This window comes from Saccostrea cucullata, unplaced genomic scaffold (genome assembly GCF_032062105.1).
Source record: "Saccostrea cucullata isolate Sc308-1 unplaced genomic scaffold, CSIRO_AGI_Scuc_v1 ctg3081, whole genome shotgun sequence".
Classification (NCBI taxonomy): domain Eukaryota; kingdom Metazoa; phylum Mollusca; class Bivalvia; order Ostreida; family Ostreidae; genus Saccostrea; species Saccostrea cuccullata.
Genome location: NW_026934324.1, coordinates 34,828 through 60,377, shown reverse-complemented (window position 1 = coordinate 60,377; position 25,550 = coordinate 34,828). Strand labels below are relative to the sequence as shown.

The 25,550-nt window shown below is 32.1% G+C and overlaps 2 protein-coding genes across 4 annotated transcripts; both read right to left on the bottom strand.

The window, feature by feature from the left end:
* Positions 1-20: 20 nt before the first annotated feature.
* Positions 21-7,807, bottom strand: LOC134240491 (glycine receptor subunit alpha-1-like). The gene is made up of 8 exons (XM_062722580.1): positions 7,627-7,807; positions 6,151-6,221; positions 4,736-4,803; positions 4,153-4,379; positions 3,379-3,461; positions 2,882-3,028; positions 2,092-2,429; positions 21-996 (listed from the first exon to the last, which is right to left on the bottom strand). The coding sequence occupies exons 1-8, from the start codon at positions 7,713-7,715 to the stop codon at positions 832-834; spliced, it is 1,188 nt and encodes a 395-aa protein (XP_062578564.1). The 5' UTR covers positions 7,716-7,807; the 3' UTR covers positions 21-831.
* Positions 7,808-10,433: 2,626 nt separating this feature from the next.
* On the bottom strand, positions 10,434-24,990 carry LOC134240490 (glycine receptor subunit alpha-2-like). 3 transcript variants are annotated; one of them, XM_062722577.1, is made up of 9 exons: positions 24,915-24,990; positions 23,167-23,357; positions 21,949-22,019; positions 17,047-17,114; positions 15,694-15,920; positions 14,761-14,843; positions 13,400-13,549; positions 11,275-11,612; positions 10,434-10,849 (listed from the first exon to the last, which is right to left on the bottom strand). In XM_062722577.1, exons 2-9 carry the CDS (start codon positions 23,238-23,240, stop codon positions 10,688-10,690), a joined length of 1,173 nt encoding a protein of 390 aa, XP_062578561.1. In that variant the 5' UTR covers positions 23,241-23,357; positions 24,915-24,990; the 3' UTR covers positions 10,434-10,687. The 3 variants fall into 3 exon arrangements, with proteins under 3 accessions (XP_062578561.1, XP_062578563.1, XP_062578562.1); XM_062722579.1 differs by lacking the exon at positions 24,915-24,990 and adding an exon at positions 23,816-23,852; XM_062722578.1 differs by lacking the exon at positions 24,915-24,990 and having other exon boundaries at positions 23,167-23,370.
* Between the last annotated feature and the right edge of the window lie 560 nt (positions 24,991-25,550).

Sequence of the window (25,550 nt, the reverse complement as noted above, 5' to 3'; positions counted from 1 at the left end):
TTCGAACCCTCGTAATGTTATTTTTCTTACCAACGACAAGTCTTGAAACTTTATCTTAATCATATTACAATGTATATAAGGAAAATTAGTAAATCTCAAATAAATTTTCCAGAAATACGAATGAAACACCTACTATGCATTTTCAAATTCAAATTTCATCAACAAACACATTTTTAGAAACAAAATTCATAGTTTTTCAGGTTTTTGCAGAAAGTGCATAATTATTATAAATATAAGGTACTTAAGTTTCTTCCATTCACTTCGATCATTTTATAATGCATAGCGTAATTAGATTTTCATTTAACTGCAAAGCACCATAAATTATTTCTAATGTCATATCATGCTAATACACATTGGAATCTATCGTTAAATTAAAAGAACTTCGATTTCTTTAAGTTTGAAATTTTAGAATACTTTCTTGAGGTAAAAATTTCGACATTTTTAAAGACCGTTCCGAGATCTTCAGAGAACCTTGAATCACATTTAGAGGTAAAAAAAAATGAAAATAATTGCATGAAAAGATTTTATTTTTTAAGCTTCATTTTGAGACTTTTATCAGGTTATCAATTAAAGAGTTATCCTTCCTGGCTAAGGATCGGAGTACTTGAAGCGAAATTAGTTTTCATGTTATCGCGCTCATTTAGTGAAAGCATGTAAAAAAAATATTGAATTAAAACTAATCATTGAATACATGTTACATGTACAAGCATATGTTTAGTGAAGTATCCATGAACCTTTGGTAGGTAATTCATGGATTAATAGATCTACCGTGCAAAATATATCTCCATTAATTTGAAATTGGGTTAATTGTAATGCTTCATAGAGGATCGTTCATTTCGATAGATAGGCACTCCAGAAAACAATGTTAAATAATATATAAGACACAGGGAAAACAATTCGTGAAATTCTGTCCACACGACGAGCTCTTTCCATAAAATATTCAGGACAAATTTCTTTATCGTTGGTTTCACCATTCTTATCTTTCTTCTCGCTTTTCTAAAAAGAATTACATGATAATTTATTACAAATACATTAATCTTCAGTACTTTGATTTTTCTTTCATATGGATTTGACCCGAGTGAAAAGTAGTTTTGCAGACAAGCAATACAGGTATTTTCTTTTAATTTTACCAGTTCATATTATAGTTTTAAATATCTAAACATACGATTATATTAAACTTTAATAATATAATATGTTGTACGATACATGATTAGTTATATGATGTATCGTCAACTTTCCTTACTTATGTAGCAATGTATCCTTAATACCTGAGTCTTCTATGAGTAAAAAATTCTCAAAAGGGACCTTAAACAACAAAAAATATACTGTCAAATCACTTATTTTCGTGGGAGCTTTATTTTCGTTGTTTTCGATATATGGATCCACGAATTTATAACCACAACAATGTAAAATTTCCTATGAAACATTTCCAACCACAAAATCAAATCCCCACAAACCAATATTTTTCCTCAAGCCTTGAAAATTTGACCAACGAAAATATGTGATTTTAAAGTAATCCTTTTGCACCGGCATATGAACTTAATGTCTCAGTTGGTTCGATACCCAAGAACATAGATTGTATAAATAATTTTTAAGAATGCAAGATATCTACATAAAAGTTGATAAAACAAGGATATCAACAGTCTTGATTGAAACCATCATTTCTCAAGTTATGTGGTCGCTATACATGTATATACAATGAAAATGTCAGCAAATGACTTTTTTCATTCTAAATATGAGGTCATAATTACACGCTTAATAATCTACAGATTTAAAATTTTCCATTTTTCCTGATCATGTCAAGAAGCACAAGGCGGATGCGACCGGTCGATAGGAGTGTTCATTATTTAATGGTACCTGATACATGTATCACCTTAAACGTTTTTGAGGTCCTTGCTTGCTCTGCTCCAGATTTATATTTTTTTAATGAATTTTGAGCTTGCATACTATTCGTTATCTCCATATGTCTTATAAACATAACATGTATGATACGATAAGTAAACCGTTGACGAAACATTTATGTTCTAAATTTTTAATGATCATGTAAAATTAATGATAAATTTGAATTAAAACTAGGTTAACCGTTTCTACCTTGACCTGCTTGTGATGTTTTCTAGTCTGAACGTTAACATAAGCGTATTCGAGTAGCGCCGCAAATACAAACAAGAGCCCAAATGCCATCCAGACATCTATTGCCTTAATGTAGGAAACACGTGGAAGAAAATTCCGGACACCAGCACTTTGCGTTGTCATGGTAAGCACACAAATAACCCCGAGCGAGACTCTCGCGGGAACAGCATCAACGTGAATCCAAAAAGAGATCCAGGAGAGAGTGACGATAAGAATGCTGGGAATGAACACTTGTGACATGTAATATCCCAGGTTTCGTCGGAGATATAATTTAGCCTGAAGTCCAGAGAACTCAACATCTGAAAAATTAACAGACTCTAAATTGTTTGATGAAACAGAGAGAGAGCATAATTCTAATTTTATTGGTCTGTGTCTGTTCGGTTCCGATTACTCTTTAAAATGGATTTTTGAGCTTGTATTGCGTTATCTATCCATTTTTTCATTGTTTAAATGCATTTTGAAATAGATTTTTTGCGTTATCTCCATATTCATGTTTTGAAAATTTAAAAGCAAAAAGCTAAATTCGTTTTAACTTTGAAACTTCAAAAATACAGAATACATATGTTATCAATTATACGTCTTGTTTTTTTTCTGGTTAGAAATAAAATGCTGTCTTACATTAAGATACCAACAGTATCAAGTCAATATCACTTAAATATATATTTCAGAGTGAGATATTCAGAATGCTTTTCCAAATGCAAAGGACCTTAAACCGTAATATTAATTCATGAAGTGTTACATTGGTACATACTAGATGGGTTGACGATGGAGTACTTGAGAGTTTCTACTGGCTTGTGCTGATAAAACTGTGGTAAAGAGTACTCATCGTCTGTTGTTTGAATTATGAAGGAATTCTTCGGCTCCCACATTAAATGCACGTTATCAATAGAATATCCATCTACAAGTTAATATAATTTGTGAGGTAAATATGTAGATTTGTTTGATATTGTACTTGTTCAAAGACCAAATCATGCAAACAAATGGAAGATATTTTCATTTTTTTCAATTTCGGTGATTTCGTTACTTGCTTGCTTCCAAAACTTAAAAAAAATAGAATAGAATTTAAGCGGAACAAAATCGTGCTTTCACACATTGACAAAAGCATCACGTATTCAAATCAAAGCATAGCGATATCTATACTTCTCAAAAAAATATGATTTAATTATTTTTTTCAAATTCATCTATTTCTACTACATGTATTTTGAATTTGAATATTAAACACTTTGTCTTATATCTGCATGTACTCACAACTTTCTGCTAAAATAGAACAAATTTGGTCATCCATAGGAAAAAATCTCAGATCCATCGTGCAAGAGAGTGTTAAGGATACTCTAATAAAAACGAAAGAGGAATGCATCATTGTCAAATTAGTTAATGCTGCAAAGTAATCAACAAGTTCGTTAAAAGTCAACATTTCGCAAATTCTATGTCAGACAAAATTAATTTGTCTGCAAATACAATCTTTTATCACTTTGTGTCATATGCATTATCTTTACACTTAATATTGTATGGATACTCAATTTTATCCGATCATGACAAGGGACCCAGATATACTAAGAGTGCTTACTCCTCATTGGCACCGAATCCCACCTAATTTCACATGTCCTTAATGTTCTTTGCATAGACGTTTTATTGTTTAATGGACTTTTAAGCATTGTCATTGTTTGTAAATTTACCATTTCATATGCATAAATTTTTTCACATTAATTGTTCTTGTGAGTATTAGCTATTCAAGAGTTCTTTTCTGTTTCAATTGAATCAAAGCATTTCAGCAATGTTTGAACCTTTGATGAAGTCTGATTGAATACTAATCAATTTGAAAAAAGGTAGTTAAGAAGGAATTCATTATATTTTTACACTGACATAATTTATACCGTAAATACCAATGTACTGAAGAAACAAACATGTACACATATCTCTTACAGTAGGATCAATACTAATAAACGCCTTTAATAATTATTAAATCAAATTATATCTTTGAAAATAATGGCACTAAAACTCTAAAATAAACTGAATTCAAACCTGATGCTGTATCTGACACGGCCATCATTAGTTATATGGAGAAGTTTGTTTGGGACAGTGATTGCGTGTAAAGTAGCTGTTTTTTCGTTTCTGAAAAACGTATCGGGGAGCCAGACATCGCTCATCCGCCTGTGGTCCAGTTCCAACATGCTGATATTGCTGAGGTGAGAAAAATTTAGGCGCGGATCTATCCAAGTTTGTCGAAGAATGGCGTTGAGTGTGTAATCCTGTTATGATATTGAATATTCACTTGAAATTTTGTTAAATATGAATTCATCAAAAAATAGTTTTAATCGCTAACACTTTACTAAATTTTCAACGGTTGAGAATAATTTTTGCAATCGCGTTTCCGGAATTATTTTTTTTTATAAACAGTGATATGATAAATGAAAAAACACTGAAAGTTAAATATCAACATCATAAAAAAGAAAAACCCATTGTGTTTTGTAACCCAAACCAGACGTTTCGCAAATGTTATATATTTTTTTTTTTACAAAAACTATATAAAGAATTATGCTTTTAAAAATTTACATAAGTGCATTAAAAACCGGGTAAATATAATCAATTGTAACAAACTGCTTACCATCGATACTTCATTAATTGAGTCGATACTTATAACCGACAGCTGGACATGAACTCTTGTTGCCTCATCTATGATTCAAGATAGAGTTCAGTGAGTTAAAAGTTCAGCAATGTGTCATACGTATACCTCTAGCAAATAATTTAAATTTTAATCGTTGAAATTTTTCTTTGAAAAACTTTTGAAAACTCAAACTAAATTGCAGTGAAAATAATTTATTTAAATACGATGTGCCATTATGACTTTCATTTAGACCTTTGAAATGACTTAAAGTTAATATTGGTTAAAAATATAACAACGTAAATGAAAAAATACTGATAATTACATGTAAGCTACTTCAACGCATAAACTGCTGTTCAACTTGATCATGACATGAAGACATATTCATGCATGTATATCATAAAGTAATTAAAAATCCACTAAAAAATTATTCTTCCTATTAAAACATTCATAATTTCCTGTAAAACACACTTTTTTATATTACGCAATAGACATATTTTGTATAATTATGAAAAGAACATAAGTGACTTTTGGCAGGAAATAATTATAAGAAAAATATTTTCTTTTTTTGTGTTAATTTTTCCTTTTCAATTTTTGATTTTTCATACTTAGATTTTTATGCCCCAATAAGGAAGATTCGAGGTTATGTAGTTTTTGCCCTGTCCGTCCATCTGTCTCTTTTTTCATTTATTCGCATAAACTTTAGAATTGTTAATAACTATTGAACGGGTAGAGGTATAGCTTTCATGTTTCATAGGTGAATTCCTTGTTACAAGACCTATCTTTGGGTAGCACCTAATTTGATCTTTTGGCCTTGGTATTTGACTTTTACAAAAAATATATCACTTGGCCATAACTTCTTGAATAGTTGGTACGAGAACTTTCATACTTCACATGTCAAACCATTATGAAAAGACCATTCAGAGGGTGCAAATATTTTTAACCTTTAGACATTTTGATTTTGACCTGTGAGGTTGACCAACTTATTAAAAATTGTAGACTTGATCATAAATTTTAAACAATAAGAACTAGGTCTTTTATATTTCACAGGTGTACACATGTATTCCTTGTGCCAATTGTGATAAGACCAATATTTTTACCTTGACCTTTGGAGTTTGATTTGCATTTAAGAACCCCAAACCCGCCATAAGCTGCCATACAGGTGCATCAAACCCTTTTCCACAAACAGTTATTGTTAACTGTATATTTGACAATTAAATGCTTTAATTTGCTTGTACTCTTCATCAAATTGAAACAAGAGATGCCTTTATCACTAAATAAAGTCAAGTTTTTAAATAGAGGCAGTTTTTTTTTAATCTTACAAATAAACATACCTCCCCCCCCCCCCCAAAAAAAAATTGCACCTAATACGATAAATCCCTCGAATTGGACATATTTGTGTAATTAAACACGTATACTTCTCTCAAAATCAGGTGCAATTCTTGGGTCATATTCTGTTGTGTTCAGCAGGGTATTTAATATGTCTCTCCTGAAATGGAATTTCAGAGATTAATTTTTCGACAAAGATGACACATTAAAATCCTTTGATAAGAAAATGTATTTGAATTTTTTCAAAGAAGTATTTCTATTCATAATGCAGTTGCATATGTTTGGATATTTCTAAAACAAGGTTTTACTTTAAGTCTGACTCAACATCTTTTAGTGGATATGCACTCAACATGTTTAATTTTAAAAGTTGCAAAAATACGAAGGCTGTGTCTCTGCATACGGAATTTATATCTCTCAGTTGATTCGATACGCAAGGGCATGTTCTACGAATGAACAATTTCTAAAACTAGGTAAATTATTGACAAACAAGTTGATAAAACAAGAATACCAGAAGCATTGTTTAAAGGCATCATTTCGTAAATTATATGGTCGATACAGTGACATTGTCAGCAATTACATTTTATCGAGGAATTTGCTGTCTGTCGTTTTTCATACTAATTGTTAGTCTATTACTAGTATTTATATACTATATACGGATTTTTCCGTTATTTCCCGATCATGACAAGGAGCACACGGCGGGTGTGACGAATCGACAGGGGATGCTCATGCACTCCTCTATGGTACCTGATCCCACCTCTGATGTTTTGGAGTTATGAGTTTTCTCTGTCCCTATTTTGTTTTGTTTTATGGATTTTTCTCATCTTGAATACTGTTCTGATCGGTATCGCCATCTGTTTCATTTCAAAATAACAGTGTGCATTGAATTTCCCAAATATTTTCTGATATGCAGCAGAAAATGTAGCTGCAATTATTTAGTAAAAGAGCTTTCCTGCATTTCTTTAATATTTTCATATTTAATTTCAACATTCTTCATGTAAGCTTATTTAATACTAAATACCAATTAATTCGATGCACGAAAATTTATATATCGAAATATACAACTCCTCATTTAATATCTTCCTCAAGTTTCTTGATCTATCCTAATAAAGATTGACATGCCTCATGTACTGAGCCGTGATGAAGAGGAAAACAGAGAAATTTGTATATTTAGAATATAATGATGTTGATTGCAACTGCCATTCATTGCAATGAAACAACAAACCACACACACCTCTCACTGCAAGCTGTTCACGCGTTATTTGGAGCTGTGCTGTGGTTTTAAAATCCCTAATTAATCTATGTCTTACACTGAATATTTTTCAGATTTTCTCATAATTGATTCAACCTAAATTTCACATTCGACTTTTATCTGTGGAAATCGAGAAATATACAAAGCCCCAATAACAGACTTAGTACACAAAATGGTTCAAACGGAGAAAAAAATATGTTTTTTTACATTAAAATTTACTGTGTTTATGTACAGTGTACATTCTAATACAGACTCATTAATAAGCATGTTATCATTGAGGAAAAAATTAAACAGTAATTAATGAACATTGACTTACCTTTTCATTGGTTGGATACAAACCAGGTTTACCATCAAGAAAATAATAGTCAAAGAAGTATGATGCTTATTCTTCATTTCTTCTTGCATGAAAATTCTGTCTGAGGAAGTTGGCGCGTAATATTAGAGATTTAAAGAGCTTCCTTAAGTTTGCGCGATGGGAAGGTATCAGAGACATGCACGCGAAATATATAAAACGATAATATGAGGAAGAAAATCAAGGAAATTTTCACAATACACAAGAAATCAAATTGATTTTATCAATTATTATAAAAACATAAATACTTAAACTACTAGTATTCAATTTCTAATTCAATACATCAAAAGTCATTTTAAAAAATCATTTTGATGAGCATGTATTCGTTTTTTTATTTGCCAATCAGTTGAATAGCGAACACAAAATCAACACAGTTTCAATTCACTTGAGTCATTTATGTCCATTTCCTGAAAACAAACTAAAGGGACCTCTTGCGGTTTGAGGTCACACATCAGAGCTCAAACGTGATGTGGGTGCCACTGAATGTATTGAACAACATACAATAATGGTCTACACTATGACAATTAAAAGTGGGAATCAATAATTCATCAATCTGATTGTTTGGAACTATATATCTTAAGACACCCAGTTTGATAATCTAAGAGAAGGGTAGAGGAACGAAAAAAAAACCGTTTGCCAAAGCCTCTTTTCCATAGAATGAAATATTATATTAATATTGCTTGTTGTTGAGAGTATCATTGAAAACATTTCCCAAGTAAACCATTGTCAACAGAGGTGGAACCGAAGGTACAACTTCATCATTCAGAGTGCAATAGTGTTTCTCGACGAATCAGATTCATCTTATTTACATGAAAGTATAATACAAAGTATATGGAGATAAAGAAAAGCATAGGAGCAGAGCAAACACAGACCTCCAAAACATCAGAGTTGGGATCAGGTGCAATGGAGGAGTGAGCATCCCCTGCCAGTTGGTCACAACCGCCATGTCTTCATAGTCATAACCAGGAAATAACGGAAAATCATTAAAAATTTGGTGTCATATAATTGCCTAACAAATAGTATGAAAAGTGCCAGTCAGTTTTTGACTTAATGATGAATTGTTGACAAGGTCGTTGTTTCGACCATGAATTTACAAAATGATAACTTGAAACAAACATGCTGATATTTTTGTTTCAGTTTTCTTTGACAATTTCTAGATACGTTTTTAAAATTGTTCATGCGTAGAACACGCTCTTGTGTATAAAATCAACTGATAGATATAAACCCCGTATGCAGGTGATAAAGGTATACTGCTGCATAAGTATAAGGGAAGTTGATGATTGAAATGTTAAAGTCATTGCGTTTATCATAGAGCTTGGTTGTAAGATTACGTAATGATTAACGTTCTTTTCCAAGTAAAATATCGAAATATGAAACAGATGTGTCAGACGTTGTGATGTCTTTCATCTCAAGCTCATCGAGATAAGAATGGAAATAACCATTGTTGATAGACGATACGTCGCTGATAAATCTAAATGTTGAATTAAAGGCCATAGCAAGTGTTTTCTTCTTTTATTTTCATATTTAAGATTTTTGACAAATTCTGCTTTGTATGAATAAAAAGTACGTGCTGATAAAAGGGCGCAATTGGTACCCATGAAAAAAGATTTTTGGAAGACGTGGTCTCCAAAAACCACATAGATATTGTCAATAAGAAACTCGAGCATATTTTTAATATCAACGTCAGAGTACTTGTGTGTACAATCAGAATAATTTCGCAAATGATCAATGACAAGGTAAATAAATTAACAAGTTCCATTTTTATTGAAAAAACATCTGTAAATGATATCAAAAAGCCTGGACTTTTATTTATCGCCGGGAATAGTTAGTATATAAAGTTGAAAAGATTTTATTTTGTTGACTTTGGAAAAATTTTTGTGTTTTCAAATGTTCCAAGTGTTCCCTGGAACTTTTAGCGGCGTTGAAAGGGTGCTGTGTCAACTATTACGATTTGTTCTTATCCTTTTTTTTCCTCATTTCCTCATACTCGTATAAGGGACAATGGGTAGTACACGTTCTTTGTTATATTGTTCTAGTATTGAAAATTTGAATTCAATGGTTAATTTACTAAAGGAATTTAATGAAAAGATCAGGAAGTATGCAAAATTTAGATACATAAGGAAATTAAAATCAGCCATTAGAATTTCCAATACGGCAAGGAAACATTCTTAATATTTTCCTATATCTATTACACTTAGTTCTATATCTGCACTATTAGAAATTATAATGACATAATTAAGTCTTTTTCAATAAATTCGGATAAACGTTGAAAAAACGGGATATATTTTTTCAAGGCAACAGTTCCGGATGATACACTGTATTTGATCAAGGTCATCATAATAATCACCAGGGGACAGTTTTACGTATAGTTACACCTCGTATATCTTGGTGAGGGGACCATATGAGTGTAAATATTCGAAACGATCTTCACGATTTAAAATTAACTCTGAAAAATAACCCTTTAAAGTCTTTTTAATAGCAATTTTGGGGACGGCAGTTTTTTCATACAATTTTATTAAAAGTTTTATTATAAATTGATCTTTTTTCTTTGATTAAATGCTGGAAATATGTATCCCATTCTTATTCAAAAAGGATTAATTGCCAAAATGCCACTGTTTCGACTAAAAAAATTCTAAAATAAGTTTTAACATTTTCATTTTGTAGTTGAAGAAAATGAATTGATGTATTTTTAGCAAGCAAAAGGTCTTGGACAATTTCCAATAATTAAGTTTCAAACAAAGTCATCAAGGTGTAATGAAAAGGTATACAGATAGATTAAAAATAATAAATATTTTATTAAGTCAATAAAAAACACATATAAATGCATACAAATTTTATAAACAGTGAAAGGAATGGAAGAGTCCCATAAAAAGTAGACAATACAATGATTTGTAGAATATTTCGTGCGACAAAATGCAACAATTCTATTTTTTGGGTGTGATACATAAAACAAACATGTGCTGAGCAATGTTCTTTTGGGAAGATTCGTTGATTTTTTTTTTTTTAGAGTTTTATCAAATATCTATTATTTTGATAAATAAACACCCCAGAACACGATGTTGAACAATATATACGACACAGGAAAGACAACTCTCGACAATCTGTCCACATGACGAGCTCGTGCCATAAAATCTACATTTTTCCTTTCATCAATGGTTTCATATTTCTTATCGTCCTTCTCTGGCATCTAAAAATCACGGAAAATATCTCTTATCTTACAAATGAAATAAATGACGATTAAATTTTCTGCTGAGGTCTTTTTTCTCAAGCACATAATACTGAATGCTTGCTCTCAGAGCTAGACTACTCAGAAAGCATTGATTGAAATTGAATATATATCAGCCTTCTTATCTTCAATCTTCATTACAACAAATACATACAAAAGAATTTTCACATACTATCAGGGATACTAACTAATCAATGTTTATTGCATAGCTTTGTGAATTGAATTGATTAAGAGCCTTTTACATTGTTAACTGAAAAATGTATATGCTTTTCAGAAAACAAATTTAAACTTCATAGTTAAGCTTTAAAATAATCATGCTTTAAGTATTAAGTGAATAAAGAGATGATTTTTCTGAACAGTCCAAACATTAGTAGTCAAATTGTTACCTTTGTCTGTTTTTGATGTTTTCTTGTCTGAATGTTAATGAAAGCATATTCAAGAAGTGCTGCAAAAACAAATAACAACCCAAGAGCCATCCATATATCTATCGCTTTTATGTAGGACACACGTGGAAGAGAGTTTCTTATACCAGAACTTTGAGTTGTCATAGTAAGCACGCAAATGACCCCAAGCGAGACTCTCGCAGGAACAGCATCCACATGAATCCAAAATGAGATCCAGGAGAGAGTGACGATAAGCATGCTGGGAATGAACACTTGAGACATGTAGTATCCCAGATTTCTTCGGAAAAACAATTTTGCCTGGAGACAAGAGAACTCCACGTCTGAAAAGAATGGAAATAACATTTTAGATGCAGAAATGTTTGTCCATCTTAAAGTGAATGCTGTCTAGCAATTTATTTAAATTTGTTCAAAGCTGATCGTTTGATGGAAGACATTTAATGTTAAATACATAAGTGTTACTCAACTGTTTGTGCCATTTGAAAATTATATGAAAATAAAAGATCTTACCATGGGAAATAAATTACAAGAATTACAAGAAATACATGCGTTAAATATGAAAGCCATATAGCCCTTTCAACTCAAAAGTTATTAGCAAGGTCATTTTTTGCGGACAAAGAAAAAGATAGACAGGGAGACGGACAGGGCAAAAACTGTTTGCTCCCGCATCTTTAATTACAGTGTCATAAAATGATAGATGAAAATATACACAATTCTTTGCATATTTTACAGAGTTAAACTCACGATTTCTCTATAATAGCTTCTAAAAATCATTGCTTAGACACAAGCCTTTTCTCAATTGTCAAGAATAGTTCGCTTGTGTGAAATATATGTGTGTTTTAAGCCACAAACTCATTTTTTTTATTATAATTTTAACTCTGCCAAGAAAATCAATTATACGATAAAGCAATTTTACATTAAACTCGTACACAGAAACTTCTATAAAATTTGAAGGTATGTGTAAATTTTGTAAAACTAGTACTTTTAAACACCAGAAAAATAATCATGTCAAAGTACACTAAAAATGTTTTATAAAATTCTTGAAGTAAGATTAAATTTTTACTAAAGATACACCTTTTGATTAATGATAAAGTTTAAGAATCAAAAATTGCAAATGATAATAATAATTTGTTTTCAAATGATTAAGAATAAAGATTTTGATCAGCAAACGAATGTACACGTGGTTGAAATATGAACGGAAATTGTTCTTATCCCATGATAATCCCCCTAATAAAAGCTTTTATTTTACCTTAACTCATTTCTATTATCGAGGTAAATCAATGGAATGAGTTTGTTTTATACTTCCGCTGCAGAGATTTAATCCTGTAGAAAATATGGTTGTCGATAACCATAAATCCACTGGGAAATGTTTATCTATAGATCAATTAGTGTTCTTGGAGGTATTTTTCCCACAAGAGAGACCGCCTTAATTACAACGTAGAGTATTATCTACTACAGTAACTTTGAGTATTTTCATCTTCGGATTCTTGATTTACCTTTATTGCCAAGAGGTTTTTGTCGCGGGAAATCTTAATCTTGTTAACTCTTCATAAACACGTTAAGGTTTAGAGTAGTCGATAGCTGCTGTATAGGATAGTGGTAATGCCAATGGTTCTATAACAGAATGATGAGGGTTCTGTAGAATGCCACAATTAAGTAGTTTGGTTCCTCAGTGGACACTTCTTTCAATGTTTAAGTTGAAAGATTGATTTATTGAATGTTTTTAATTACCTATTCAAAACTTTGTTTTTACTTTAAAGGAGATGTCACAAATTTCAGCTAAAAAGCTTCAAATAAAGACCTTTCCTCGGCTCTCAGGGCCACTGAGCAGTTAAGAATGTACCATTATCTACCGAAACACGGAACCTCCATTTAAAGAGGTAAACTTTCACTTCAAGGTGTCTTTCTGCAGAAACAACTCCTACGTGTACCTATGTTTATTGACCAAAGGTCTGTCGAGGTCGGGATTTGAACCCACGACCTTCCGATTACGGAGCCAGCGCTCCAAAAATATTGCCTACTTACTTCTGGAAAAGACTTGCTGGGAAACAATAAGAATCCACAGTTACATGTAAAAGATAAAAAAATTAAAAAATCATTTAAATCATACTGAAAGAATTTATGGTTGAACATCCGAGGGTTTCCAATGGCTTGTAAAAATAGAACTGAGGAAGCGTCTGTTCATCTGCATGCGCTGTTCCAATAATGACAGCGTCATCCGGGTTCCACATCAGCTTCACATTATGGATGGAATAGCCATCTGTAAGTCAAAATTGTTACAACTGTTTATAAATAGTCTGGTTCTTAATCTTTGAAAAGAACACGAAATATTTCGACTTTTGACTTCAATATTCTCAAATCAACAGCTGCTTAACAATCCTCAAAGAAATATAATGTACCTTCTTTACACACATGCCTTAATGGTTAATAGACATTGAGAGTTTATCATCTCAATGTGTATTATTTGTACATTCAACAAAGTTTCCAAACCCTATGACCCTATAAAAACTGTCTATTTTTTTTTTGATATGGATGAAAACTTTTCCAATTAAAAGTGTATAATTTTTGTCTAACTTTAAAAATGTTTAAAGTAGATTTTATTTAACTTTTGTAATTCAAACATACCAGAGGGCTAGAGCTCTTCAATGTAATAGTGTAAAGGTTGATTGATTGACTGTATACTGTTAACATCCCATGCGAGATTTTTTTACTCATATAGAGACGTTACCATATACCGGTAAAGAGCTTCAAATTTGACCATTACTCGGCACTCCAGGCCATAGAGCAGTGGAATGTCTTTATCGTGCCAACACCGGCGCCTGCCGTGACACGGGACCTAAGTTTTTAGGGTCTCGTCCGAAGGATCCGAAACTTTCACTTCAAAGTGCCGAGCGCATGGTAAAAGAACAGTTGCTTCCCAATTTTATCGACTTTTTAGGCCAGTCACCGAGATTTAAACTCACTACTTCACGAAGCAAGCGTTCTGCCGACTGAGTTACAGTGAATGGATAAGTGTAAGTCCTTCAATACTGAAATAGTAAAGAGATATACTACTTTTAATTGAGCAAGACCGGTCACGAAAGCCTAGAGGTAGAGCGTTCGCTTCATGACCGGGAGGCCCATGTTCGATTCTCGTTCGCAGTGCCGCGTCGTGACCTAAGACGTGAACATAGGTAGTGACTGTTCCTTCGTCAAGCGCTCCGGACTAAAGGTGAAAGTCACAGGTCTTTTGGATAAGACCTTGAAAACGTAGGTCCTGTGTCACTGTTGGCATTGGCACGTTAAGAACCTTCACTGCTCAAACGCCCTAAGTGCCGAGTACTAGTTTAGGTCTTAATTTTAAAGCCCTTCATTGGCATACGGTGACGTCTCCATATGAGTGAAAAATTCTCGAGAGGGACGTTAAATAATATACAATCAATCAATCAATCAATCAGTCAATCAATCTAATTGATCAAGAAGACTACTTACAACTTTCCATCAGGATGGAGCAAGTCTGATCGTCCATAGGGTAAAATCTTAGGTCCATGATGCAGGAAAGTGTTAATGATAATCTATATAAATATCATATGTGTGTTATTCTTAAAGAATGTTATTCCTAATCATACAAATAATAATAAATAACATGTTCTTTTAAACAGAGTTTCTTTAAATCATAAAAATGTCTCGTTATGAGTGAAAATTCGCAACGACACATAACATCATACAATCAAAGCAACTGAATTTTTCTCTGTTTTGAGAATGCTACGGATGTCGTTTTTTGGTTTTAGATCTTTTCTGTAAATAATATACCAGAATATATATATATATTTTTTCTATATTAAATATGTCGAAGTAATTGATTCCTCCGATCTTGCGGCACAAATAAAGGCGTTATAAACGGTGAACTAAATCCCTTATCTCTTTCATGAATTACTTTGATCACTTCGCAAAATATTTCTGGGCAACCTCCTCCGCGACATATTTGTTTTGATGTGGTTATAATAACTGCCATTATGTCTAGAAAATTGCTAACGGATCGACAGATGTGTGTTTTGTCCTCCCCCACGCCTAAAGTTTGTCAGACTTTGATGCAATCAATTGACTCAAGGCTTTTTACATCGTTATTCACACGTGTGACGGGATTACATATTGTATATAAAGTTCTTTCAAAGATGAAATAGAACAACTAATGCACAGTTTTTCGCAAATTCCATCACCAAGCTCATAAATTTGGTATGGCAAATGTAATTCATCTCCATGATTAAAGATACCACATTATTTTGAAAATTAAATCATAAACTTATTCGTAAAATGATATTTTTTGCTAGTAGGTTAACAAATTCTATAAACAAAATTGACATGTACAACAAATTTGGATCTGACATTCCAAAACAATGTATTAGTAGACACAAGCCACTTAACCTGATACTGTATATTATAAGACCGTCATTGTAGATGTGGAGAAGCTTATTTGGAACTGTAACTGTGTGAATTGTTGCGCTTTTCTCGTTCTGGAAGTACGTATCGGGAACCCAGACATCTCCTATATGCTTCTGGTCTAGTTCCAGCATGCTTATATTACTGAGATGAGAGAAGTTTAGGCGCGGATCCATCCAAGTTTGACGAATAAAGAGGTTAAGTGTATAATCCTGTAACATAAAAATATTCGTGAATATGTTAAAAATAGAAAATATATTTTACACACGGCAGGTGTGACCGGTCGGCCGGGGATACTCACTTCTCCATGGCACCTGATCCCACTTCTGATGTTTTGGAGGTCCGTGTTTGCTATACTCTTCTTTTATATTGTTTTATTTACTTCTGATCTTGGATGTTGTTCGTTATCTCCATATGTTTCATTTATTGTTTTTATTCTTATTTTGATTTAGTGGAAAAATATATATGAAATATTTTTCTTATTTCACACTTACCCTGAGATGAAGTGGTTTAATCGTTTGTGCGTACTTCGATACGGTTTATAAATATGGTCTAATCCAAAAGTACAGGACTAAATTAACAACACTTTTAAGGCAAATGGTAATGTCCAAATGCATGCGAAAATTTCCCAAAGTAACGTTAAACAAGCAACAAACTTATATTATTTTAAGAGATTAAGATGTCATAAAAGTCTCTTAAGATTTAAGAGATTGAATAAATAAATGAATTTTACATAATTCAAGAAAACATTGTCAGAGAATTTTCATTTTATAAAGGTTTCAGGTATTAGATTTATCCGGCATTATTTCTTTATTGCATAAATAAATGACATTTATTTTGGTTCATCCAGGTTTTTTTTCTTGCAGTATTGTCGTTTAAATATACCTTTTACCAATTCTAAAGTTGTTTTCCTGTGAAGGGAAGGCTTTTGAAAAATTCATTATGTAATGAACATAATAATATGGCAATTTTTATTAGCATCTATTCATATTAAACTATCAAATTTTGTACTGCAATCGATAAATAATTACTAATTGATTTTTCATGCAGGATGCTCATTTTTAATCATCATTAATGAGCAGTTAACAAACCATAATTTTAAGATAATTACAGTGCCTGTTAGTTTGTTTTGCATCTTTTCAAATGATTTAAATTGAAAAAAAATTCAAGGCGCACAATGTAAAATACTCGCATGATCTTTAATTATAGAGACATATCCATTAGAACAGGTATCAGATTATTTTACTTTTAAAAAACTGCACCAGTTGAATATGGAGTGAAGTGAAAAACTCTGTCACATGAAACACGTGTTAACGTACATCACTCTCGATTACTCACCATTGACAATTCATTGATTGAATCAATGCTGATGATGAAAAGCTGGACATCAACTTCTGTTGCAATATCTACAATTTACAGTAAAAAAAAAGACACCGTTAATGAAATAATGCCTCAGATGGAGTTCATATAGATAAAGGTATACTGTATACGAAACAATTTTTTTAATTCAAACTTTTATTTCAAATAAGAATCATATTAAACATAAGCCTATAGGATATTGTAGATTAAAGATTATACCAATATCAATGAGTTCACGAAGAAAACATCAATTCGTCATGAATTCTAACGAATATTATGCCAAACCTTGGACTTGAAGGAAGGTCTAACTATTTTGTCAGAATGGATTATGTTTTTTTTTTTTTAGATCTATATATAATAAAAATTCGTTTTAGACAATTAAAAGGCAAAATGCGAACCATTCATCCTTTCGTGTTCACTTAACCATATGCCATGAAAGAGCTCGTGACACTTCCTGAACAATCTATTACGGTTCCAGCAAACAGGGCATGTACATGTAACAATGTCGTCTTTCTTTTTATTATTGTATTTTGGAAGAATTTGGTTTAATTCTACGACTGAAAATCCAGCATATACTCTCAGTTTACTTTCCATGGAGGGAATTCTTTAAAATCACATTACACTATTTATTATGCTAAAATTTATGTGCCAGTCAACCAAGACTAGAACTTCGTTCATTTGGTAAATTTGAAAAAAAAAGTCATTACAAACAAAGATTAATTGCTGAGTCCAGCAAATGCTCTACCAAGCCATAATCTTTAATCGTTACAAAAATATTACATGCTCTAAAATGGAAACCTCAAACATACTTATTAACGTAGCATACTTTAGAAGTAAATCAGGTTTAGATCTTCAAAAAATTCTAAAGAACTTTTAGAAACTTTAAAATCACGAACATTTTCAAAAGACTAAAGCAGCTTACAAATTTTCTATACTTTATACAACAACTCCTCAAAATCTGGATTATAAGTCTTTTGATATTATAGACAACTGCTTCCTCAATAAAAATGAAACTTTAAAATGTTCACTTCTTGCAATCAGCATGATTACATGTACGTAGAAAAAGACTACTTAGATTGTACACACGGGTACTCTGAAGTTGATAATTTTATAAGAAGGATGTAGGAGTTCTTCATAATATTCTTTATGTAGTATTTAGAACAACTTTGTCAGCAAATTTTGGAATTCCGATGAGCACTTAATGTGCACCTTTATCATCTTACCTGTTTATTTATTCCTATGAAGCAAGAGTTTATTTAGAACCTTCGATTCTAGGCGAGAATGGGAAACATGTTGTGGTCTTTGGTTCCACATTCAAATAAATACGAGGGTTGATCCAAAAGTCATGCCACATTGTCAAAATCTTTTGTATTTGGTGTCATATTATCAAATGCAATATACCAAAATATGCACATATATAAATCTAATTAACATCGAAACGTTTGTCTAATAATGTTAAAATTCAATTAATTTCATAGATGATTACAACATCAAGAAAAGGGGGGTGTCGCCGCGTCAAATCTAAACATCATGTTTTAAAGAACATTTTTTTAGGATGAGAAAGACATTAAAAAATATTCTCAGAGTGTCTTATCGCCTAAAATTTTTAAAAGACAGAATGACTATATGTTTTTGTAATGACCAGTTAAGATTAAATGACGACATTGTTATTTCTTATTTAAAAATTGTGTTTGACACTGATGCATTGAAAAAAGAAGATGTCATAATGGGGGGAAAAAGCCGTCAAGAGCTGTTATGGATTTTGCATTTTTACGTCAAAATGAGAAAATTACCAGTATAGACAGCTACACTGATTAATAAGACTCACAATGATAAAAAGGTAAAGAAGAGTCTTTTTTGTAGATGATTTTGCCGATGTTAAGGAGTGTGATAGGTCATTGAATTATTATCAGAAGACAGGAAGACTGGAAGAGGAGAGGTCAGATGGAAACGTTTAACATACGGTGTCTGATGTTGTCAAAAGACATTCGTGTATCTGTTATATAAATGGATATGAACACTGTCTTATTATACTGTTCAAGGAATTTTGACAAAGAAATTTGTTATGAAAAGAGTGAATGTACAATGGCTACCAAGAATTCATTTAAGAACAGTTATTTGTGAACGTACACTGAATTCGATAATCTCAAATATATTTTATTGGGAAACGTTTTTAAGTATTACAGCGCGTACAGTATATCCAGAACATGACGTTATTTAGATGCAGCGACTACCAAATTTGCGCATTGTATATAATTATTAATTAAATTAAGAAATGAATTTAATTTTTGAAGATTCATGAGGTTATGAACTACGACGCTTCATGCCAGCATATTTCATGAAGCGTGTTAGCGCTTCATGATAAATATGCAGGCGTGAAGAGTTGTAGTTCATATACCTCATGAATCTTCAAAAATTAAATTCATTTCTTATATTTACATTATTTTTAGATGACTTGTCATAAATTTACGAAATTCAACTGTCATTTTTAAAGCAAAACAGTGTGCACTATATTTTTTTTTTTATATCAAGTGCGGTATTATGACGTAACAATGGAGATGTCCATTCTTATTCGTGGTACATATTTAATGTAGTTCATGAGAAAATGAACTGCATTTCATTTTGTAAAGAATCATGGGGAAATTTACTGGAAATGTAAATATTACCTTTTAAAGTATTTTTTTATTTGAATTCATTTTTGGGGGGTCTGATTTGAAATAAATTTAGCTTCCATCATATATAATTTTGTTGTTGTACGTCGACTAGTAGCAATTTAAATGAGCTTATATTAACTACAATTTTTGTTTATTGATCAAAATTTTTATTTTGATCAATAAAATTTCAATTTCAATATATATTATCTTTGTCCTTATTTATATCAGTTGAGAGAAGAGGGTTCATAAATGAAGTTGTTACATTACTTTTGGACCAACCCTCGTAATATCGACGATTTATATCTATAAACAATGTTTTCATTCGATTGCCGAGTTTAGAAACCACAGTAAACTTGAAATAAAACAAGAGGCCCAGGGGCCACAGCGCTCACCTGAGCACATCGCCTAGGAAAAAGCACATATCAGATCAGAACTGAAAGTTTATATATGGGGGATGATTTGAACAAACTTGAATCTACACTACCTGAGGATGATTCCATATAAATATAACTAATCATGGCTTTGAAGTACATTGTAAAGAAGATTTTAAAAGATTTTTCCTATATATTCCTATGTAAAACTTTGATCGCCCATTTTGGCCCCACCCTACCCCCAGGGGTCATGATTTGTACAAAATTCAATCTACACTACCTGAGGATGATTCCACATGAGTTTCATCTTTCCTGTCTCAATGGTTCTTAACAAGAAGATTTTTACAGATTCTTCCTATATTTTACTAAGTAAAGCTTTGATCGGCCATTTTGATCCCGTCCTACCCCCGGGGGTCATGATTTGAACAAACTTGAATCTACACTACCTGAGGATGATTCCACATGAGTTTCATCTTCCCTGTCTCAATGGTTCTTGAGAAGAAGATTTTTACAGATTTTTCCTATATATTTCTATGTAAAATTTTGATCGGCCATTTTGGCCCCACCCTACCCCCGGGGTTCAAGATTTGAACAAACTTGAATCTACACTACCTGAGGATGATTCCACATGAGTTTCATCTTTCTTGGCCCAGTGGTTCTTGAGAAGAAGATTTTTACAGATTTTTCCTATATATTCCTATGTAAAACTTTGATCGGCCATTTTGGCCCCACCCTACCCTCGGGGGTCATGATTTGAACAAACTTAAATCTACACTACCTGAGGATGATTCCACATGAGTTTCATCTTTCCTGGCACAGTGGTTCTTGAGAAGAAGATTTTTTAAAAATGCCATTAATTTTTCTCTAATTCATAATTATGTCCCCTTGAAAAAGGGCATTGCCCTTCATTTGAACAAACTTGAATCTTCTTTACCCAAGGATACTTTGTAGCAAGTTTGGTTGAAATTGACCCAGTGGTTCTTGAGAAGAAGATGGAAATGTGAAAAGTTTACGACGACGACGACAACGACAACGACGACAACAAATTTTGATCAGAAAAGCTCGAGCTTTCGGCTCAGGTGAGCCAAGAACACCACAGAGTATATGTCACTCCAGTTTCATATATGGATGTTTACTGCCTATAGACAGTTAAGGCCGAATAAGAACTGAATTGTATGACAAATAAGATGATTCTAGCTTTTCCATAGTCAACTTTATTTATTTATGTAGTACTTGTTATATTCTGGTATCACCTGACTAAAGTGTAAACTTTCTGTATCCTACCGTATTCGATACTTGCTCCCAGTACAATCAGTGTTTACAGGGAGACATGCTTCTTAAATAAGTTGATGTTACAAGGATTTCAACAACCTCGTTTAAAGTCGGCATTTCGTAAATTCCATGGTAGTTGTTAAGAACTTGTTTGCAAATATTGCATATCACTGGATTGTATTTTGTCTGACTTGTTTCATTCCAATTGATAGCCTTTTGTGTTAAAGCTGAATTTGACTACGGAAACCTCAGTCTACCAGATTAATACAAAGATCTCACGGCGGTGCAACCGGTCAACAGGGGGTGCTTACTCCTCTTTAGCATCCGATTCCACATTTTGATTTTCCAGGAATGTGTTTTTATACATCTTTACATATTTAAATTGTTTATAGTTTTTTTTAAGAATCACTGTTTGATATCTTTTACAAAATTTAAAACATTTTATATTGATACAAAATTTTGTGAGGAAAATTTCTAGAAATGAATAGAAGACTTTTTATGATCGGCTATTTAAAAATAATATTTAATTTTGTAAATAGATAAATAAATAACTTTAAGAGAAAGTGAATAAAAGATATGTGCACCTTTCTCGTAATCAGGTGGAATTCTTGGGTCATACTCCGCACTGCTAAGAAGTGTATTCAAAATGTCTCTCCTAAAATAGTGAAAAAGAAATTATTTGTTTGTTTAATTTTGTTTACGCCACCGTTTGCCAGTTGATGGTCTTTAAGAGTGAGGTATCTTTTTCCTGCCAGTACTTACCGTGTTCTTACTCTTGGGACCCCGATAAGGTCTAACGTTCAGCAGTGGGATTCGAAACCTCGACGTATTGATATCTGCTGAAGAGCAAGCGCTCTAATAACGATGGCTATTAACACCTTGCCAAATGTGCAAAGAACAACATCACTCGTCTTGGTAAAAAATACCCTCCATAACAATATGGATGCATGGCCTCATGAAATATTTAATGTAATACGTTTTGCATTTATAGTGTACTTTTTTGTGCTTTCATGGATAACACTTTGTTTGCATCGACAATCAATTATTAAGACAAATTGCAATCGGAACGAAACGAGTTGTTTAAAGCTACTAAATCTGTTGTGAAAGATGTGTCTTTTCAAAAGATGTAATTTCTGCAAAAAAGAAATCTGACTGGGCTATCACTACTGCACTTTTGAAGATGGATTAATTAAAAGTTATTTATCACAGTTCATTTCACAAATCACCATTTATTTTGGAGTCTATATACTTTGAAGTAAAACAGTTGATGGTTAATAGTTTTCTTGATAGTTTGAAATTTTTGAATAGTTGAGAACTTTTAAAGTCAAATTATTTTTTCAGTTTTGATTGATGTTTTGCTTTATGGATTAAAATTATAACTAAACATCATAGGGTGTAAATGTTTTATATTTTACAGATTTTATTTTAAACCTTTCTTAGTTTTTGATTTTCGTCTGCGAGTATCGACCATTATCTTTGACTTAAGTTTGAAAAGAGAATCTGGTTGATTTTTGAAAATTTCCTTTTCAAAGGTAATTTTGGGCAAAGGATTCATTTTTCGTCGTACGACGAGAGGAGCGTTCGTAAAAACTTTTGTCAACATTCAAAAATAAGACCAAAACTTGTATTTTCTTTTCTCTCTTCCGATAATGAAAAACTATTTAGATAAAATATAGCAAACAAAGGCATGGAATTTTCCAGTGGAGGAGAATTTCCTTTGACATCAATTTTGGAAACTTTGGACCGAGAAAAGAAATTCAATAATTATAATTTCGATTTTATGCCAGATGTGATTGACTTACCTTTTCATTTCTTGAGACCCGACGAAGTGAACCACCATGAAAAATATCCAATGAGAGAAAATCCCCTTCTTCATCGTTACTGTAGTTAAAGCTAGATCGATCTGTTTGGGTGTTCGTGTGTAATGTTACAGACATTTAAGAGTTCCGTCAAAGTTCACTGCGATCGTGAGGTGTCGGGTCAATGCGGACGACTGCAAAGCAATGAGTCTTAAATTCAAGTTTAAGAATACATACTTTAATGGAAATAAAAGTATTAATCAATGTACATGTCTAAAAAAAAGTGGGAAATATTTATAAATGTGGACATTTTTTAAATATATATTACAGCCTGTATTTTAATCAATCTCAAAGAAAAACCAAAAATATCCAAACAGAATAACATAAAATTTAAAACGTAACTTATGCTACGCAGATCATTTTTTAAAAAACTTTTTATTTTCTGTAATTTCAAATTGGAATGGAGTTCAGTGAAATTGTGATAGCTCTTAATTGATTCAACAGATTGCTATATTGCATTTGAAAGAACATTGGTTGCAATGATGACAAAACATTTTCACTGCATTGCTCTATTAACACGCTTTTAACAGACAATTTTCCCCAGACAGTCTGAACAATGCTTATTGAAAAAATAATAACGAGAAAAACTTACAGAATTTAGAAATACTTGAACGATAATATGATAGCATCCCCTGTATTTGACCAAATCCTCCCACACAACTTAAAATGATATAATGTTCATCTGATCTTTTAAAAGTGCTGCGCATGCAATGAAGTATTGCTCTAATGTCTCAATGTTGTGCAATAAAATCAAATGCATTGTGAATGAGCAATTCGTCAGAAAACATGCTCAAACTGTTGTAAGTAAATGACATAGAGGTTCTTTTTCACATAATGATAATAATAACACTTACGATTACGTATAACAGAACTCACAAAGAAAGAGAATTACAAGAAAAATATTTTAAATAACAGAGAATGATGATGATGTGTTCTGCCAGTGTACTAACGAACAAAGGTGTTTGCAATGAAATCAAACGATTTCCCTTACAAGGGTAATATTGTTACAAATGGTATTAAAAGCTGGGTGACAGATATATCTACCTTCAATTCCATACGAACAATTCCCTCTGACATTTACGACAGCTTTTTAACAAAATGTATCCCACATGGGAATGGTAAGGGAAAAGTAATAAAATATATACCCTGTATCAAAAATTTCATGTAAGAGAGACGACTTTGATTCATTGTTTTATTTAGAGACCTTGAGAAGGAAATAACATTTTAGACGTTTTAATTAGACAAATCACTCTGTTTGTGGTAAACAACAGATTTCGTCAAAAGTCACTAGTCCTTCAAAAATAGCTAAGGTTTTTGTGTAATACCCCGGTATGGAGATAACGAGCAACATTCAAGCTCAAAGTTCATTCGTTAATACAAATCTGGTGCAGAGCAAACATGGACCCCGAAAACTTCAGAGATGGGACAGGTGCTATGGAGGAATGAGCATACCCTGTCGAGCGTTCACAACCGCAGTGTGCTCCTGTCATGGTTGGGAGAAACGGGAAAAAATCCTAGACAATTCAGTTCGTATATAATGACCCAAGAATTTGACTGTTTATCGTCAGTAAGCATAAATTTTGACATGAAAGGTTGTATTTGCTGACGAGGTCACCATAAAACAAGCGAAATGTCTTCAAAGAAGACAATGGATATCCTTATTTCATCTACATGTTTGTAATGTAGCTTACCTCGATTAAGAAATTATTCCGACGCAGAGTAATATAAGTATATTCCTGCATAAATGAGGAAAGTTGACGTCATTCCGTATATTATTAAGCTTTGTTGTCAGGTTACCATAATATCTTAGTCAGAAATTGGGACGTAAAACAACATACATGCAGCAAATATTTTTTCTAAATTCTACATGAAAAAATAAATGATGTCCAAAACAATTAGCCAGCGTACGTTTTCGTAACAGTTTATCTCTTTCATGATCAATGTCTTATATAATGTTTGTTGAATAGAAGATGACAGTTGTCATTATGCGGTCTTTCTTTTCCATGAATATTTGACCGTGTTCATCTGACTTGTTCGTGAAACTTATTCTAATATTCACTATCCACATCGACATTTTTTCTACTATTATTATCCAATGTATTAATGGGTAATATCATTTTGATATGACTGTCTTTATTTCTGAATATGCATTACGAAAAATCTGTTTTAGAAAAATGTCAATATAGTCTTATGTTAATTGAAGAACAAAAATGAGGAATAAGATAATTTACTAGTATACCCACGGGATATTCACTGGTTAGTATTGGATTGATTGATTATATATTGTTTAACGTCCCATTCGAGAATGAATTTTTCACTCATATGGA